We start from the raw sequence: 19,088 nt of genomic DNA, 5'->3' as shown, positions 1-19,088 counted from the left end.
TGATTTCCTTATAGGTGGTCGGCTGCACCGTGCGGCACTTTTTCAAAGGCGCCAATATAACCCCGTCTGATCCAAAAAAGCAATTACTGATCATACCGATAAATGGAACTTCAACCCTTTTTCCGGGCGGCCAACTACCAAGCGATACCTACTGCTATATCGATGATCATCCAACGCTTTCTGGGGACAATATCGATGTTGTTTTCGTTGTCTGGGAGTTGGAAGATAAGGGTGTATAATGACAGATGAACACATGGAACAAGACATTTTTGTATTTTAACAAATAGGCTGGGCCAAAGATTCGAGTGCTTGAAAAGGAAATACTTCATGGTAATCCTGGCCAGCTTCCTGGGGGAAACCAGGCACACTCTGCGTGGTATCATTGCGGTCCAGGTTTTCTGTATTCTCGGGGTGCTCCTGTCCATCTGTATAGTCCACCCCGAGGGAGTCGAGGTCTGTGATTGGGTCAAAATTTCCCAAGAGATCCTGTAACTCCGTCAAATCTTGCGGCATATTTAGGCTAGGCAGTGATTCACCATCCCTTCCTCGCGTGGTAGGGTGATTATAGCCATCTTCCTGGGGGAAACCAGGCACACTCTGCGTGGTATCATTGCGGTCCAGGTTTTCTGTATTCTCGGGGTGCTCCTGTCCATCTGTATAGTCCACCCCGAGTGAGTCGAGGTCTGTGATTGGGTCAAAATTTCCTAAGATACCCTGCAACTCCCTCAAATCTTGCGGCAAATTTGGTCTAGGCAATGATTCATCGTCTTGAAACTGACATGAGTTCAACTCTGCGTGAGTTGAGTGACTTCTTGTTTCAGTCGTATTTTCTGATGAGGATGTAAATTGCTGGCGTTTGGACTGGCCCTGCTCATTCGGATTTTCGGCCCCGAATGGACGCTTCCTGCTACGTACCTGACGCGAGTATCGTACTGCAAATATGTAAGCTTTGAGCCATTGGCATTAGCTGACATGTTAAACATACCAGTGGTGCTGTAGATTGCCCAGCAATCGGAAATCCAAGTTGCTTTCTTATTCGAAAGGCCAGACCATTCCGAGGAACCGTGAATTGAGTCTGACAAGAGCTTAATGCATGGGTAGGGTACATCCCGAAACGCAGTAAACATTTGGCTAAGGAAAGCGAAGGCCCCAAAATTTCCGTGGATATGGTGAAACGAATGATATTTGAGTCCGTGCCGTATCGCCCTGATGATTCTTTGGTCTTCTGAATTGATAACAGACATGTAATTCGTAACCGGGCTCGAATGCCTGTTGGCAGCATCTGCATCTTCCGGTTGCAAAATCAAAAAGTGCTCGCGAGGTAGATTATAGTGTCCCGCTGCCCAGGCTAGATAGTCATCTGCAAATGAGTACCGGGCAAGCCAGCCTCGTAATTTTATGGAGGGAGTGAGACGTCGTTCTGTCAGGTCGATATCGACCAAACGGGGGTCATCCGTCGTCCAGTCATTGTTTATAAGCAGAGCATCATCTTCGCTCTGGTTTAGGAATTTGCGAATATTTTTGGAAACACGGTCGAGCTTTTTCATAAACAGAGCAACGGTGTCTTTCTGCTCCTGCGTGGGATTGTCATCGTCACCCAATTCTGGTAAACTGGGTTCAGATTGCGGTGATAATGAAAGCACCGGCTGCTGAAGCTGATGTGCCAAATGCGAGACATCTGCGGCTTCTAATGGGACTCGTTGATCCTGATAGGGGAGATGGTGCGGCAAATCCTCGTTCTGATTTTGGTCGGAGGGTTCAACTGCCGGGAGGTTGCACGAAGTCGATGATCGTAGTATTCCCCATAAATTGTCGAAGGCCAGCTGCAACTCTTGTCGGTGATGTAACAGCAGTTCTCGGGCGTCTCTTTCTTGTAGAGCTTCAGACAACAATGTAACTGCGTGGAGAATTTTATCGGCACTGTGCATTTTGGCCAAAAAAAAGTATGGTAATAAAATGGTGGGCCCTACCCAGTAGAAATAGTTCGAATGTGGACCGTGGGTCTTGGCACTAACCCCAGGGTTAGTGCCAAGACCCACAATACCCCTCAAACCAACACGTCAGCCTTCTACCTTCGTAGGTCTGGACCTCTTATTCCCGCATATTTTGTCACACTGCCACAACATGATAGGGGTTTGGACGCCTCACCCGTGGTCCATTGGTCTCCAGATACTTATTCGTACTTTGTTAAGTTGACTTTATGTACTTCAATCCGGAGGGTTCACAGCCTACAACAACAAGATCCTAGCCAGGAGACCTCAGAAAGATAATGTCATGCAGGGTTCCCTTCGAAAAATATCGTTGGCGTCATTGCACAGCGCTAAAAATATGCGGGATCCAACCTCTAGGAAGCACAGGTCAAAAATGGTGATAAAGGGCTCGTCATCAAGCAATTACAGACAAAAGCAACGTTATAACCACCCCTTTCAAAATACAAAGCGCTGTAACTCGTTTTATGAGCTCAGACATTTTATCTTCCCTAGATGGTCTGGTGGGATCGATAGCCTTGGCACATCAATACCAAGACGCAGGGTTCCCCTCTCTGCACAATAATACTGGTCTAGGTAACTCCTATCTGATAAAAAAGACTGCGTCGGTAAATAAAAATAATCTAAGGTCATAGATCTATAAAGTTGTAGCTTTCCCTCTCCTACTTGAAGGTACTCTCTCTTCAAACAAGAAACCACTCCCATACTTCATAACCTAGCTAACTTGTTACTCAAAAGTAAGCTTATACCAGTCGCTTAAATCCTGACCTTGATCTGAGGGAGCCTAACTTGAGCCAGACCCTGATCGGAAATCACCAAGATGTGCACTCGATTTGTCTATACCACCAAATTTGTCAATTGCACGGCACAACCCAAACACGTCATTACAAAATATGATCCTCAGCCGCCATGCGGCAAACCAAATTGCGGTGGATATAAGGACCAGCATATGGGCCAGTCTACCAAGAAAGGAGGAATATGTCCCAAGTGTTGAGATTCAGAGATAACAATTACGACGTCCCCCGCTCCGTGGCTTTTCTTCCTTTCATTCTCTATGTCCAGATTGTTATGGATGTATACCGTTCTCTCTGTGTACATAATTGGCAATGGTGGCACATAGCTGGGTGTGGGTCACGAAGTAAACCTAGCGGCTCCTGTCGTTCTCTTTTCTATTGCCAGAGGGCAAGTCGCAGTGCTGAATACATTGATGGTTGATTGGTCTATGCCCGGGAGAAGTAATGACTGTAATAGCTGAACAGTCTTTTCAGCTATAAGCTTAGCGAAATTGCAACTTGCTCTACTTGCTCGCTTCATTTTCGAATTTTTGTTTCCTTTATCGACCTTTACCTTGGCTGTCCTAGCAGGTTTCGTTAAAACAGATCGCTGTCTGTCTTATATTGGCATTCAATCCGACAGGCCAAGAACATTAAAGAATCTATAAATGTATCGATTCCCGAATATATTTCAGTGACTATCTAGGTGACTTGAATAAGAGATAGATCAGAAACAACCTCAGCAGCTTGCCGATACTGCTGCTTCCAACATTTTTCTGTAATTTGGGAGCAATGATGGTTGCCATTCGGGAAGAGCCCCTTTTGGAAGCGCGACAAAATCTCTTCATCATCTTCCAAGCTATCAAGTTCAGGAAAGACCTCATGTCCGGTCATGATAAAGTAGATAGCGGAACCAAGCGCAAAAAGATCGGTCGTCACACATGCATAATCCCCATGGATTCGAGGCTGATATGACTTTGAGCATTCCCGAGAGAGCCCATCCAATATAGTGTTGCCATCAACGGACTTCAACATCCCCTGAAAGTCTGCAAGTAATATATCGAGATTGCTATCAAGGAGGAGATTCCGAAGGTTTATGTCACAGTGGATGACACGTTTTTCATGGATATAACTGATCGCCTCGGCAGCTTGCTTGCACCAGAGTAGCCTCCTATCGAGAGGTATAAACGATTGCGATGCGATATAGTCGTTCAAAGAACCATTTGATGCGCGTTGCAAAACGAGACCATTTTCTGTCAGGCCCTTGAAGGCGATAATACGGGGATGGCTTCCAAGGACCTTAAGGAGCTGGGCCTCTATTTGAATGCTCTCACAATCGCCAGGAATACATGGATATTTCAAGACTGTAAACTCATCAATGGCTCCGACGAAACACTCGCCACCGCGACCGATAATCTCTGAAACCCCTGGGGGGTAATATCGGGGCACTTCGATGATTTCAGCGTGGGACATAGTATCTGTATGTTCATTCCGGACATCCTGGTACCATTAGGAATCAACGAAGTCAACAAATGCCCCTTATAACTTACAATTGCTGAAGTTGGTGAAGACGTCGCTTCAGAGTCACTAGCTTGTTGTGTCCGACCTCGCAAGGCCTTGAAGATTGAACCAATTATGATATCTAAGGGGTACCACATTGCTTGGAATAGATGAAGAGTGCGTGAAGAAAGAATCCGTAAGATAGATGACATGTTGCGAAGGTGAGATGTGAAGGAGCCTTGATGTCCCAATATATTGAAGGGGTGACTATGCAAACCATGCAAATTAGTCAAACTATCCAAACTAGAAACGCTGGGACTGATAATAATAAGGACAAACATACCATAAGATCGCCGCCCTGATAAGCAAGATACTAAACTAAGAATATTCATGGGAGTTGCTCATTATCATTTTTCTAGGCTCCAGAATGACTTTCTTGAACCAAACTTTGACCTCTCTCATTCTGTTCCTCCTTGCACTCAAGGGCTTCAATCTCTTGATTTGGGCCACATGGATTATACTTTTGACACCCGGAGTATGATGACACCAGAGCTCGATACTCCTTTCCCTTTGGGTGAAGATACAATGGATCTGAATGAGGCCAACGTAGACCATTCTGGCTTTTATACCGAAGGTAGAACCCAGGCTATTTCTTTCCCGTTCATCCCATTACCGAGTGGAACGCTAGCCTACGAAGACCATGGAAGCCTTCAGGTCATCGGGCAATCACCTACAAGCGATCCTTGCCTGGTAGATGAAACTATGGATATTACCGACAGTTTTGATTTGCAAGCTTATTACTACGACATGGAGGCTAGCCCGCTTCAAACGTCTGACGCTGGTAAGCTGAACCTAGAGTCATATACAAAGCTTTTGTTGACAGATCCCTGAAGGCAGACACTCTAGCTCAACAGACTGTCACGTCGGACGAAACTCTCGAGGTTATTCCGTCAACGCTTCGACGATCACAGCGTTTGATCGAAAAGTCTAGAGCAGCGTGACGGCCTTTCTGATTTTATCCTTTGTCCCATTTAATTCGTTATTTCTGATGTTACTTGAATACTTGCTGCATTCAGACCTCCTAAATAAAGAAGATATTATTACAGCCCAGATAAGTAGAAATAGAGGAAGGAGTGTATTCTCGTGGTTACCTCGGCAGTTGATGATATCCATGGATCATGTGTGGTTTAGCTACACAATGCTACCCACACAAAAAGCGTGGTTTAACTTTATAAAGATAGGAAGTACGTCAAGTAGAAGGTATAGCGTGGCCTTATACTTACGCTCTAGCGCCGAAAATGTGATTATGCATAATGGACTCACTGTACGCCACCACTTTTGACTTGATATATACCCGAGCTGATAATAAAGCACTACAGTTCATTCCATTCTGAATCCTCTAGGGCTTATCCCAATCACTATACTCATTATCGACTCTCAAGGTAATCAATTATCTCTTTCACCTAATAACTGACTTGTTGATAGAGTGGGCACTAGTGCCCAACCTTGTCGCATGCGGGATAGTGCAGCAACTGGTAGCCAGGCAAAGAGTATAGAACCCGAAATCTGTTTTGCCCCTAAAAGGACCAGGGTTCTTAGGGGAGGGAAAACTCGTCCCCGCCAACTAACTGAAGGATATGCGTCTTTCCGACTAAAGATAGAGGAAGAAGCCGGAGAGACAGTATTTTGTCTAGGTAGCTATGTCGGTGCGTTCGCCTCCACTTATTGATTGGTAAATTCCAGAGCAAGTTGGGATATGGCTATTGCGAGTGGGAGGAAAGCGAAAGCCGTGCATGGGTTACGGTAGCGGAAGAGAGAACAAAATGAGAGCCTTGTCGATGGAAAGATGCGAGATCAGCTTTAAAATGTGTTCAATGTATATGTAGCTTTGTGCCTCAGCGCCATCGGCGCGTCGCACGGACCCTTCTTCTTCCCGTTTCTCACGTCGGCATCAGTTGCCAGTCCTCCCACTTTCGGCTCAGCTGCCTTTCATTGAACGGGGGTGATTCCTGATCCTATAATTATGTATGAAGGTAAACCGGGTGGTAACTAATTCGTTGATAATTAAATAAAATTGACCTAGTTCTGACCTGCAATGCTTTCTTTCCCTCCATGTTAGATGTGGCTCGTTCTGCAACCAGTGCATTTTTATAAATCTCTAGGTTTTCATATAATAAGCATCCATCAACAAGATGATTGACTGCATCTTGATCTGTTGGCAGGTTTTGGATCTACTAAATTAACCGTGATATCTCCTCCGGTGTTCCAGCGCAGCACACCTGCAAGCCACATTCTCAATCACTGCCTTATCTTTCTATTTGCGCTCGTACCGTCTCTATAGAGGGGGCCGTGCATACGCACGCCAGAGGCCGGGTTTGCCACGCCGCAAGCAGGGCCTCTCTTACTATACCGCAACGTTCTAATGCAGGGGCCTTACCAGTTTTACTCACCAATAGAAGCGAGAATAAGCTCTAGCTTCGAACCCCAAGGCTTAGCCAGACGACACTCGCCACATAGATGCCTTAGTACAGATAAGATATCAAAATATATGGATTTATTACCTCGTGGTCGCCATTCTGTACCGCTCGATGGGGGTCTTTTCACGATAGAACAAGTTGTGCTTCATAATGCCCGAGACAATGCCTAAACCCAGAGAAGAGAATATCGGATTGAAAGAACTAAGCACATACGTAGTGTCGGCAACCTCTGTCTGGCCTCGCATACATGTCTTATCCTGCAAAAGGAAAGCATTTGACATATCCTGTGGATGATTTTCGACATAATGGACAAATTTGCGGCATTCCAAGTTGTGCTGCGCATGACTCGCAAACCATGTGCCCACAAAAAATAGTCGCCCAGTGATCTGGATGCATATAGCAGATCTTGCAAACTAAGGTAGGCCTTTCCCTCTCCTGGGAAAGCGTCACTTGGGTCTGTTTGTGCGCCTCCCTCTCGAGGTGAAGTTCATCCCTCTCGAGGTGAAGTTCATCTAGAAGCATTCGGTTCTTCACTTGGGTCTCGTTGTGCGCCTCCCTCTCGAGGTGAAGTTCATCTAGAAGCATTCGGTTCTTCTCTTGTAACTCTTTGTGCGCCTCCCTCTCGAGGTGAAGTTCATCTAGAAACATTCGGTTCTTCTCTTGTAACTCTTTAATTCGATGATCAACTGCCTTTCGGAGCTCTTTGAAATTAATATCCTAGCTATTGTTAGTCCAGGAAAAAAATATACTGTGATCAGCGGGAAATTGTACCAATGATAGCTCCTTTGTTTTGGTTCTTTTGCGTTTGCGTGAGGGTGTCGTATCCGCCTCATCAGTATTTGTTTCAACGATCATGCTGTCAAAGCCCTGGTAGCTGTAATCACGGCGAGGGCCCCTTCGAGGGCGTGAACCACCTGGCTCAAAGCTCTGAGTCACCTCCTCGTCGATGATAACAATCGTATCGGAAGGGCTTGCCATTTGGGATCTTTAAGACAGGGGAGGAAGGCCGATGTAAGCTGGTCGGATAATAGGAAGGATAAGAAAATATCACCAGCCTGGGGAAGGAGACCCTTTATATACATAAAAGCCAACGTTGGCGGAGTAAGCCCTGGAGAATCATTGGATAAGATGCGTTCGCGGTATTCCTAGCGGTATTGCACGATTGGACCCCAAACCATGACAGGCTGAGACTAGGATATAACGCTGTCATGCGCTACCCTAAGATTTCACGCTTGAATTGAGGCTATGGCTCTTTCACCACCTCTAACACAACGAATCAGGGCTCTGGAGATGCGGTATAGAACCTGGTCGTTTTGCCTGCTACCTTGCATCACAGACCGACTGGTGCTTAGTATGTGGGCTGTGCTTGCTTGGAAGGCCGCCAGGTCTCAACTTCAGACGGCAACACCCAGCAGGATCGCTTCCAGACGAGACCTGTCTGCCAATCGTCTCCCTGTCTAATCCACGTTGTATAGGAATACCGTACAAATAACCAGCTTAACGTCTATTTGATCCAATAATATCATAAAGCGCTATTGCTATTTACGGAGGACTACACTCCTGCTCATCGAGCGCGTCCAGTAACATCGCCACCGTTTCGACAGAGCCCTATTTGCCAGTCGTTCCATGGCTCAGGACAGAAGACGAGACATGCAAGACGAATCAACGCAGAGACTAAGGACCCCCTCATCATCCCCAGTCCGCGCGACGCAGATACTATAGGAGTAAACCCTAGTTTTTATCGGCCCACTTCGCTCTCTATACCAATCAATCATGCAGCTAACGAGGATTTCGGTCACAGAGCGCCTTCGGTAACAGGGTTGGGACTGCGTAGATCTCCGAGATAAGGACGACCGCGACCCAGGGATGATACCATAGTGATGTTGCTATTCCTAGAGAACTACAAGTACGCGCATCGTCTACGCCTAATGTAATCACCACTGGACTGATTGAGCTCTGCTCGCCAGTCGTTCCATAAATCAGGACAAAAGACGAATCGCGGAAGAGCGGACCATAGAGGCACACGCTACCTCTACTCCAGTCCGCATAACCTGTTCCTTGTCCTCCTATCTCGTCCTCTGTGCCAATCGATTGTGAAGTCGATGAGTTCGGCCGCAAGGCGCCCAGTCAATTGAGCTTGAGCTCTACTTGCCAGTCCTTCCGTAACTGAGGGCTGTGGATAAGACGCTCATGACGTACTGACCGAGAGATTAAAGCTGCCTAATCGTCTACAGTCCTCTTGTAGCTCGTGTTGAAGGATTAACCCCCTGTTGTCTTATCCCTCTATCTCAGCGTGTCTGACAATGGATAACTATGTTAATGGGTTCGTCAAGGACAAGGTGTATTTGGCGAGCTGGACCAACATTCCCCTCGGTCCAAAATTAATTAGACACTATCAGCCACAAGGCTCTCACTCTAGTACTAGGCCTTAAGGCAGATCCACAGACCCACTTCGCACAGGCGTATCGGATTTATATGGTCTTCGTTAGAGCTGATGGAGCCGCCGAGTTCCACGGGGCGATGAAGGCGACTTTATAGAGACACGCAAGGCGATGTAAGTCACGTGGTAGGAGCTAGAGCCAAAGAGGCACGCTAAACCGAAACTGCTAATTCGCCGTCACGCAGATGACGGAGTACATGGGGTTCCTGGCTACCGACCAATCCTGGGCTGACCTTTCATTCTCCCATGTCCTGGTCTCTTTGTCACGCGCAGTCTTCATCACACTCGTTCACATTTGTTAGAAGGCTGCGGTGACGCTATAGTGAACTTATCCAGGTAGGCAACCTACTTTTTTTTACGTGTGGTTTCTTTTGTCTTGTACTACAATTCTCATTTGTTGCCAATGCACATAGGAATCCGGTACTTCCCAGAAGCTGATATGACTATCATATGAATATTGCTTTGAATTATCAATGTTGCCGTGAGCCAAAAAAAAGGGGGTTACAGCTCTGTGCGTACGTATCTGAATCCTGGTCCTGCTGGGCCGGTCTAGACATCGATTATTCACCAAGACCACATCCCCAAAATATTTAAAACTGCAGACACCATAAACTCTCCTCTGTCCCAGCAAAATCAGACAATGTGCTCTCTGCTGAGCCGGTCGCCAGCGGCGTCATAGTAATCGACGGTACAGTGCCGGCGTCTATCGCTTCTACTGGTGTGCCAGCCGTTCCTAAAAACTCTCGTCAGCAGCTATAGGCTGAGATGAGAGATGCGAGCAATTTACACGACAGTGGCACTCGTAGCCCCGGCAGGTGCTTGGCTAATGACCAAGTTGATGACACTCGTTTTCTCACTGGGATTGTTCGAATACATATTCGACGGGTCGAAAGTAACATTGCTGGCATTCATGATGAACCAAGAATTGCGCTGTCCTTGAGAATCCAATATGGGAAATAAGTCTAGAGGAAAAACGGCTGTTGGCATAGGTAGGTCGTGTTTGAGTAATGCGGTTAGGGACCGTGAACTCGCATCAATTTATATTCCTTGCGCACATCAGAGCCCAGCTGCACAATGGCCATCTCGTCATATATCTGAATTTTCTATACCGACTTTGTGATTGTGATCGGGGTGCATAAGCGCTGGAATCATGGCCCCTGTTGAAACTTGATATGGCCAGCCACGATCTAGCTGTCCACTCAATGAACGTGCTTGCTCCGTCAAGTAGTTACATTATCGAAATCACCTAGGCTCAATCCAAGGGCAGGGCGCGTATTGTAACCCGCTAGCTATGCTATATGGAATTAGGTTTTTCGTATTCTGTCGCTATCGGTTGCTCAGCTTGTAAATTCGTTACTTGGCGGCTTGACCCGGGCCGCATTCAGGCCAATAACAACAGCTCAATGCTCTTAGTCATATCGCACCGCGATGAATAAAAATAGTACGCGCCATGACGCGTGCTCCGAAACGAACTCCAAGACTTACTCGCCCGTGTCATAGGACCATAAATGTACCCCGGAAGCCTTGTCCCACGCTTTTTGAGAACGTCTAACCAGTTTCTCCCCAAGCTTTGGACTTCCTTATCACAATCCTTAATACCTTACAAAACATTCCCCTTGGCTACTTTTGAACGACGCATCTCCATCGCGGTTATGAGCACTTCGTCTCCTCCCACTCCGCCATCAAGGGCCTTGATAGATGACGAACAGAGATTCAAAACCATTACATTACCTTGTGAATGGGTGGAGGATTATCGGCCAGGTGGTTATCATCCAGTCGTTCTCGGCGACGTCTTAAACCACCAGTACAAGGTCATCCGGAAGCTTGGCGAGGGCTCCTACTCAACGGTTTGGCTCGCCCATGACCTAAAGTAAGTCCATCTTTCGCATTTCTACTGCCGACGCTATATACCATCGTTACTCATTTCGTTTAGTAACAGTCGATATGTCGCTTTGAAGATACTTGTGTCGGAAATCTCGGAATCGACAACTGAGCTACGAATATTACGCCATATCGTCGAATACGCACCAGAAGAAGGGTCCCGATATATCACGCGATTGCTGGACGAATTCGAACACCGCGGGCCCAATGGCCTCCACAAGTGCCTGGTACTTGAGCCTATGGGTCCGAGTGTCAATACGATGGTCGAGGAGCTGCCGCAGTTCAAACCTCGTAGGCGAGGAATGAAGATCCGCTATCCGCTTCAGATGGCAAAGAGTATCCTTAAGCAATCTTTACAGGCTCTTGCATTTCTGCATGAAAATGGTATTGCCCATGGAGACTTCCAGCCGGGAAACATACTCTTCCCTCTTATCGATGTCGACTCGACCCCTGAGGAATTGCTCCTACAAGAGGAAGATGTGCAAGCCCGGTCGATCTCGCCTCCGGTACAGAGGCTGGATGGTAAACAAGATAAATGGGCGCCTCAATATCTTTGCGTTGCGCAGCCACTGGTGCCCTTTACTTGCTACGCCGAAGGGTTCAAGGTCAAATTATCCGATATGGGCGGTGGTCAGTCCCTCTTTCCTTTTTCTTGACGAATATTAATACTCACACCTCAATTCCCTGGACAGCTTATTTCTTTACCGACCCACCAACAAAGCCCGTTACTCCACTCGGTCTTCGAGCTCCCGAGTTGATTCTTACCGGAGCTGTCAACAATACCGTTGATATCTGGAGCTTCGGTTGCCTTATTTTTGAGCTAATTACCGGACAGCCACTCTTCTGTGTACCATGTTCCGAGATGGAAGATGACGATCATCTTCTCTCCCTCACTGCCCAGCTCGGTGCCCTCCCCGACGAGTTATTCAGGCATTGGACAACCTCGTCGCTCTACTTCACGCCCGAGAGGAAGCTCTTTAATTCTCAGCTTGGAGGAGTCGCTCCCGGGGAGGAACCGCTTATAGTGGAGCAGACGTCCATGGAAGAGTGCTTCGACCGGGCAGGCCCGGATCTCGATGAGGAGGAAGCTAACAAAGTGAAAGCGCTTATTCGATGGATTTTGCAATATGACCCCGGGAAGAGACCTTCGCCTACGAAAATCTTATCAGATCCATGGTTTTGCGAGATTGACGTTGAGGACGACCCATCTAAGGTATCTATAGTCTAGTATCCTGCGTTTCTATGAGGAAGATATCTAAGTAGGCTGCATGTCGTTTCGACGAGAGAACAGCGTAATGAATCACACACAGACAAACATACCGTATGACCCAAACATATTCATATAGAGTACTATTGCTGATAATTCACAAATGCCGTTCTAATTTCCATTACACTCCTTTTCAGTCTCCAGGGCTGCTAGCGTTTCCAAACCTTTCTCTACAACCTATCAGTCAGCCGTTGGTTGAATCTCCACCTAAAAAAGGCTTCCCATTTGAGCGTGCAGTTGATTGTCTCCTGGGGCGGGCTGAATGCCGTCTGGTGGTGGCAGAGGTTGTTATTTGAGTGGCTTCATGCTGCGCTGCCAAGTATAATTCCTGGGAACTGCGGAGCTGAATGATCTTGGTCAATGGATTATGGTCGCCGTCTTCCACCCAGGAGATACACGGGAAGACATTGAGAATTCACATTGACTTCAATAAATATCGAAGCACAGAAGCGAAGAACAGTGTGGCACGAATTGATTTGCTTTAGACAAATGGAAGAGGAAACGCCTAAATACCGAGCATGGGTCTTATCTAGGCGGCACCGAACTGAATTGGAGATGATGACCTTCTGCCATCTTGTACAGCACGATTCCCTACAGTCAAAAAGTAAGGGAGGAAAGACGATGGCATCGTAAAAACAATATTTGACTCAGTCGAGCTTTTCATCATGAATGGTGGCTGGTCCGGCTTTTTGGTAGTGGCCTCAAACTTGACCCGTTTCCTCAATGGCTTAGGTATGTTGCGCTGGTGAAGCTCGAGTCGCAACTCTAGTGACCTAATGCGGTCTTCCACTAGTTCCGCATCGTCGACAGTATCCACATCTCTGTTTTTGAATTCAAGGTCCGCGAGAACCTTCCGTTCCGGCTGTATGTGTGATGTGTTTGGCTCAAATTCCACGGGAATGCCTTGGTAGTTTTGATCGATAATACGATTTCCAACGTGTTCGAAGAAATTGTCGTACATCTTGTCTTTGGCATCCATGTGGAGTTTTTTTCGCTTAGCCCTGACTTGATCTTGCAGCCTTCGATATTGATCATAAGGTGTAGGATCAGCCTTCCGTGCTTTCGTTGATTGATGATATTCTGCGATAAGCTCATGGCGAAAGGTATTGCACTCTATTTTTAGCTTATTGAGCTCCGGGTTCATTTCAATGCACTCCTTTTCTTGTTCTGGAAGATGCTGCGGCGCAGAAGCATCACGCGTAAGGCTAGAATTGCAAGCAAGCTTAAGTAAAGCATCTCTGGCTGGTGTTTCCATGAATGCAGACTAAGTATCATCCCTGACAGAGACGTAGTAGGCGAATGTACCGCTTCTTCGGTGGCCCATGATGGCGTTTCGGGAATGTTCATCTAAACGCCCTATACAAAACAAGTTAGTGTACATCGCCGGGTACAAAAATGAGCCTCGAGCGTCCGTACTTAAGTTTGAAACAGATGGCTACGGAGGATGTTGTATACAGCGCAAGGTCGACAGGCGCGACCCAAGAAATATCCCGACAGCATAGCCTCTCTCATTGGCGTTTCTTCGGTCTTCCAGACCGAGAGCCGGCCTTGTGGCGTAATTTGGTTGAATAGTGAACTTGAAGGGATGACATGTTTCGACCTGGGAAGTGAGTCGTAATCTCAGACCATGACATTGCCTCTTTTTCCTTCAGCCGCACGAGCAGCGCATTCTCGTCCGACGTGTACGTGTGTTTCAATGGGGGGATAACCTCCGTGTGGACTGGAGGCAGCATCGGGCTAGGGTCGGGTACGAAAGTAAAGAAATATGCCGGTTTCAGACCAGTATTAGACTCGACCGTGAGGATAGCACTCCCATGCAAACGCTGGATAGCACCAGAGCGATGAGATGAAATAGGAACGGAAGATTTCAAAGGGTCGGAAAGTGGCCTAATTGAAGGTCTCCTTTTCTTCCTCTTTTGACACGGCTGTTCCGTGTCATTGGGGGTGTTCTCGTCTTGGTGGTCGCCGGTGCCTCGACCTGAGCGGAGTCGCTTCTTGCATACTGCCGCAGCGGCCCTTGTGCTTGTCCTGGCGGGTCCTTGTTTCCAGGACGTTGACGGTATAACCACAGCTATCGACGGGTAGCGCACCGGGGGTTTGGAACTTAGTGTCGTTCGAGCTCGAGAACATTTTAATTTAGAGCGAGCCGTCGGCGGAGAGGACGGCCTAGATGTGGCTGGCGTGTCTTCAATAGTGCTGGGATCTTCAGCCCGCTCAGAAGCCTTGTTTGCCCTTGAGCATGGATTTTCACCTAGGTTAGATGTCTGACTCGGCTCTGAATCACCTTCGTAGTCCCCACTGTCTGAACTGTCTGAGGGCTCCATGGTAGATAACTTCCGCTTGGCTAATTCTTGCTGAAACTCACCCACCACAGACAGGTTGCTAGAGACACAGTTCGCTTGTTCGGGTGCAGGTTCTGGTGCGGACAAGGGTGTGGTCACACAGGGTGTGCACAATAGTTGAGAAGTCTCCATTTCTTGGGTATCAGGAACAGTGTCTATAATAAATAAAAAAAGTCAGACAATGAGAGCATGATGACCGAATTTCGATGTGTTGTGTCAGCTTACCCGGTAGATTATCTCCTCGCATATCAGGAGGAATAGGGTCTAGGTGATTTGGCCCTGTAGGACACGGGATTGTTCTCGCGGAGTGTGTCGATGGCACTGGCTCTGAGAAAGCCAGCGCGGAACTTCCACGATCCAACAGAATGTCACAGGCAGCTGGTATATCTGTTGTCACTGAGGGTCCGACATCTTTCGTCATTTCAGTCTGAGTGGGTCCATAGACATGATTGATCTCGAAGTCAAATATGTTCCACTCATGAGTTGTACCGGTTAGTGGCGGTGACTGTCCTAGGGGTACCTCACACGGTCCTGGACAGAAGCCGAACCTAGTGGGAAAAGACTGCTGGAGGTATCGTGGCACGTGAGCTGGGGCGTGGTTGGGGGGCACGCTTTTTGCACTGGTAGAAAGCGTAGAAAGCGGTGGGCGACTTGGGCCATAGTAGAATTCAATTTGATCAAGATCCACCCTCATTTCCCAGGAAGTGATAGACGTAGCGGAGATACAGCGGAGGTAGGGACCAACAGATAATGAAGCAAGCTTGAATAAGAGTGCAGCGGTCACTGGGCTGGTGTCTACGTCCGTTCTGAATCATATCCAAAGAATGGGAAAAGGAGGTCAGTCGTCCTTTTTTCGCCAGGGAATTACTAGCTGAGGAATCATGCAGTATATCGCCTTGCGGACTCCACACAACCGAGAACTGCGACAGCACTGCCTCTTTGATACTATTCGCTGCTTGCGTCGGGCGACCACTTGAGAGTACTCCGGACTAATCTAGCCAATCGGCCTCGTCAAAAGGCGCCTTAGGTTCGTAGTAGCCACCGTGTAATGTTGCAGCCTCCAGGACACCTCAGCTGACAATTGATGGATTGGGAAGATATTGACAAGAAAAAATCCCTCAATCTGAGCGGCAGCCTTCAATTCGCCGATCACGCAAGCCGATCATGCAAGCCATCAATTTCGTGGATGTTTGCGATGTCTCAGCTCAGCGTCAGAGCTCCTTGAGGCATTTTTGCGGTTTAATAGAGAGCGGAAGCGGGTCCAGCGAGCGACTCTCCGGCTATGCAATCAGGCGTTGTCTGAAAGAGCAGAGGTGGTCGTTCTGCGGTGTGCTGCGTGGCATTCGCAAACCGAAGCCTGAGACAAAGAGCGGCCAGTTATCAAGCAGACCGAGGGTGATGTCTACAACGGTTGAAAAAGCGACCCTGTGTAGCGTACATTATGAAACCAATAATGCATTGAGCCACGTAGAACCGGGAAATCAAGGGCGATCCGGGTGACTCGCATGGCCAGAGCGACCCGTTCGAATTTCGTGAGTGGGGAAGCAGGCTGTGCTCGGGGCGTAGAGTTTTCAGCTGACAGGGGCCACGTCAGCCGACTAGGGAATGGCGCCGGTGAAATAAAATGGAAGGAGAAGGGGGAAAGGGTGTGGGAAAGAAGAGAATTATCGTCGAGCGACGCACCGCGGGTTATATAGATGGCGGACGTCTGAGACGGGCGGTGCGAGACGGCAGATCCCGATCGGGGCTAGCGTAAGGCGCCAAACCCGTTGCGGATGGGCTAAACCCGAAGTGGACGGGCGCGATCCCCAATCCGGCGTCGGTCCCACAGGCGCTAAACCCGAAGTAGGGGGGCGCCGAAACAGGCGGCGGGCCAGCAAATCGTAATTCTACAATCCTCACCATAATCAATGTCTTTGGATTGCTTTACTTTTACCTTTTTGTGGTCCATTTTCTGCTCTTCTATTTCCCCTCGTCCCCCAGAGGAATTTTAGACTCCCTGTCCGTGCTATTTTTTTGCGCAGGTGTCATCTTCTGGTGCACGTCCAGCCTCTTCTACCGCTTTCTAGATGCTTTCCGGGGCAATGATGCGGCAGAGTGGCAAAAGCTAGAGTTTGGAGCCACTTTAGTCCTCATTTGGGCGACCACCCTTCCTCCGGCGGTTGTGTTATTCCACACCGAACCCTACCTCCAGCTCGGATACATATCTGCCTTCACCGTCGTTGCTGTCGGGATTCTGGTGGACTTTGCAATCTGCGATCCCAGTTGCTGTGCAGTGCGGTACCGGTTTTCGTACAGCTGCGTTTCACTGGGCTTACTTTCGCTCGTACCAACCATTTATGCCCTCACTGGGAAATCCCAGAGTGCGCCCTCATTGGCGATACATCACGGCCGAATGGCCATCTGGAATTCTCTTGGCGCTACATTCTATCTGTTTCGTCCGTTGGAAAGGATTGGCGTGGTGAATGGCTGGCGGCCCAGTCTCTATGTGATGCATTTAGTCCTGGCCTCCAACGCCGTCACTTATTCAAGGGCTGTCTTGCATGCGGTGGCTCAAAACGCAGCTTAAGCTTCATTGGGTTCTGGAGAAGGTGTGGCAGACTACAAAGTAGGCGTGAGCAGAACATTTGATAATCACTTACCTCTCATATCGGGCCCTTGCCTGGATTCCTTCCATGTCGATCAAAAAGGCTACATCCCTGGTGTTCAAATCTGGACGATTCAATGTTCTTCGTCTGATTACAATTCATCGCGATAGCCAAGATCTTGTGTACTTCGGAATGCTGACAGTCTGTATATATATCTGAGACATAACCCCCGCATCGTAAAAGCAAACCTCCCAAACTGCCTCCCAGACTAATTGATTGTTTGTGTGATGAGCTCACGTATACATAGAGATATGTAGCATCTCGAGATAAGCAATCAATATTAAGAACAACTATAGTCGACACTGGATACTGTACAAGACGTAACGCGAGGAAGCTTGTCGCTTTTCGCGTTCAGTGGAACCCGTACATACCATGTGGGTCTCGCAGACCATATCTCCATTCACCCTGTATGTGATGATAATCAATTCCTCTTGCACGACAGTAGACATGAGTGGTGTTTGCCAGGTCAATCGACCACTATAGATAAACCTTATCACCCGGTGCCTTAGTCCTGGTGGCACACTTGTGCAATCTCAGTGAAAACTCGACACCAAGATTACACCCTAAACGCAAGAGATCAGATTTCCACTTCTATTTTCTCTCCAAGCAAACGGCCTAATGCCCATTGATGTGGAAATGTTGGATGTTTACACCGGGTCAACGCAAGTCTCGCTTGACCTACTACTGTCACCTATTTTGTAGGATTTGGCCGTTGTGCAAACTTGTGCAATCGGTTGTGTTTTACAGGGCGACCGCAATATGACCGTTTCGACCGTGACTGACCGTTTCACCACCACCTGATGCGTGGCCCCACGTGAACCGTGCACCGACATGCCCTGTTCTGGCCCTTTAAACGTTCTTATTATTTTCTCTCGAACAGCGACTCCTCGGTCTTTTCTTCAATATTCTGGTTGCCAATTTCGGCGAAGATACCATGGCCACCGCTGTGGTCAGTTGGTTGCTTGTCGCTCATGCCGAACGACCATTGAGCTTGACAACGCGCTTCACAAGACCTGGCGGCCTGCGGGTGAAGAGCGGTTGCAAAGAACGGCACTGAGCCTGTTTATCAGTGACCGGATGAAATAGCTTGCCAACGCGATGCATGACCCACGGATATTAGACATTTTCCTCTGCGCAATGTCTGGGCAACTTGACTGGGCGCTCAGATAGATGCGTGCTTATAAGCCTCTTGCTGTCCAGAGCGGGTGAGTGAAGTGAGCACAGGGGACAATGCTAGAGACCTTGCCGAGTGAGATTCTGATGCTGATCGCAGATTGGGTAAGCTTCAGCGTGTTTGTTTTGTTTGGTCCAGGTACTGACCCCCCGTCAGCTGCCAGCTACCACTCTGCGCGTTCTCAGCCGCGCCTCGTCCAGATTGTATGCAGTGCTGATTCCTCGAATATACCGTACAGTGTCATTCTGTGCAGCAAGTGAATGGGCACTGAATGTGTTGGATGTCGACCCCTTCTTTCGCCATCTCGGTCCTTCACGAGCCGCGGACTATCTCCAGCACACGCGGCACCTACAGTTCAGGGCTCCTTTCCATCTTGTTCGGTTTAATCGATGTGCATACTACAACATCTTTCGTGCGACGGGGCTGCCGGAGTCCCCGGCCCCACTGGGAGCATCGGATGAGGCGACGGCACATCAGCAATTCCTGGACGACGTGAAGGATCAATTGCAGCTGATATTCACCCACTTGGAGCCGAATAGACTGAACACATTTGAGTCAGTATAAGCGGTACCCATCGACCTAAACCTGTGACTGACTA

General features: G+C 48.2%; 5 protein-coding genes across 5 annotated transcripts; 1 reads left to right on the top strand and 4 right to left on the bottom strand.

Moving 5' to 3' along the window:
* Positions 1–276: 276 nt before the first annotated feature.
* PGRI_095550 (uncharacterized protein) lies at positions 277–1,928 on the bottom strand (the record flags this gene model as incomplete). The annotated part of the gene is made up of 2 exons (XM_040797268.1): positions 277–932; positions 986–1,928. The coding sequence occupies 2 exons, from the start codon at positions 1,926–1,928 to the stop codon at positions 277–279; spliced, it is 1,599 nt and encodes a 532-aa protein (XP_040649830.1).
* A 1,535-nt stretch (positions 1,929–3,463) lies between these two features.
* On the bottom strand, positions 3,464–4,419 carry PGRI_095540 (protein kinase family protein; the record flags this gene model as incomplete). The annotated part of the gene is made up of 2 exons (XM_040797267.1): positions 3,464–4,261; positions 4,312–4,419. The coding sequence occupies 2 exons, from the start codon at positions 4,417–4,419 to the stop codon at positions 3,464–3,466; spliced, it is 906 nt and encodes a 301-aa protein (XP_040649829.1).
* Positions 4,420–6,818: 2,399 nt separating this feature from the next.
* Positions 6,819–7,716, bottom strand: PGRI_095530 (uncharacterized protein; the record flags this gene model as incomplete). Its single annotated transcript, XM_040797266.1, has 3 exons — positions 6,819–7,124; positions 7,189–7,455; positions 7,510–7,716. The coding sequence occupies 3 exons, from the start codon at positions 7,714–7,716 to the stop codon at positions 6,819–6,821; spliced, it is 780 nt and encodes a 259-aa protein (XP_040649828.1).
* A 2,970-nt stretch (positions 7,717–10,686) lies between these two features.
* PGRI_095520 (serine/threonine-protein kinase) lies at positions 10,687–12,287 on the top strand (the record flags this gene model as incomplete). The annotated part of the gene is made up of 3 exons (XM_040797265.1): positions 10,687–11,048; positions 11,112–11,689; positions 11,752–12,287. The coding sequence occupies 3 exons, from the start codon at positions 10,687–10,689 to the stop codon at positions 12,285–12,287; spliced, it is 1,476 nt and encodes a 491-aa protein (XP_040649827.1).
* A 568-nt stretch (positions 12,288–12,855) lies between these two features.
* Positions 12,856–14,800, bottom strand: PGRI_095510 (uncharacterized protein; the record flags this gene model as incomplete). The annotated part of the gene is made up of 2 exons (XM_040797264.1): positions 12,856–13,531; positions 13,863–14,800. The coding sequence occupies 2 exons, from the start codon at positions 14,798–14,800 to the stop codon at positions 12,856–12,858; spliced, it is 1,614 nt and encodes a 537-aa protein (XP_040649826.1).
* Between the last annotated feature and the right edge of the window lie 4,288 nt (positions 14,801–19,088).

The sequence above is a fragment of the Penicillium griseofulvum genome (assembly GCF_001561935.1).
Source record: "Penicillium griseofulvum strain PG3 chromosome Unknown contig_17, whole genome shotgun sequence".
Classification (NCBI taxonomy): Eukaryota; Fungi; Ascomycota; class Eurotiomycetes; order Eurotiales; family Aspergillaceae; genus Penicillium; species Penicillium griseofulvum.
This window is presented reverse-complemented; position numbering and strand designations above follow the sequence as displayed.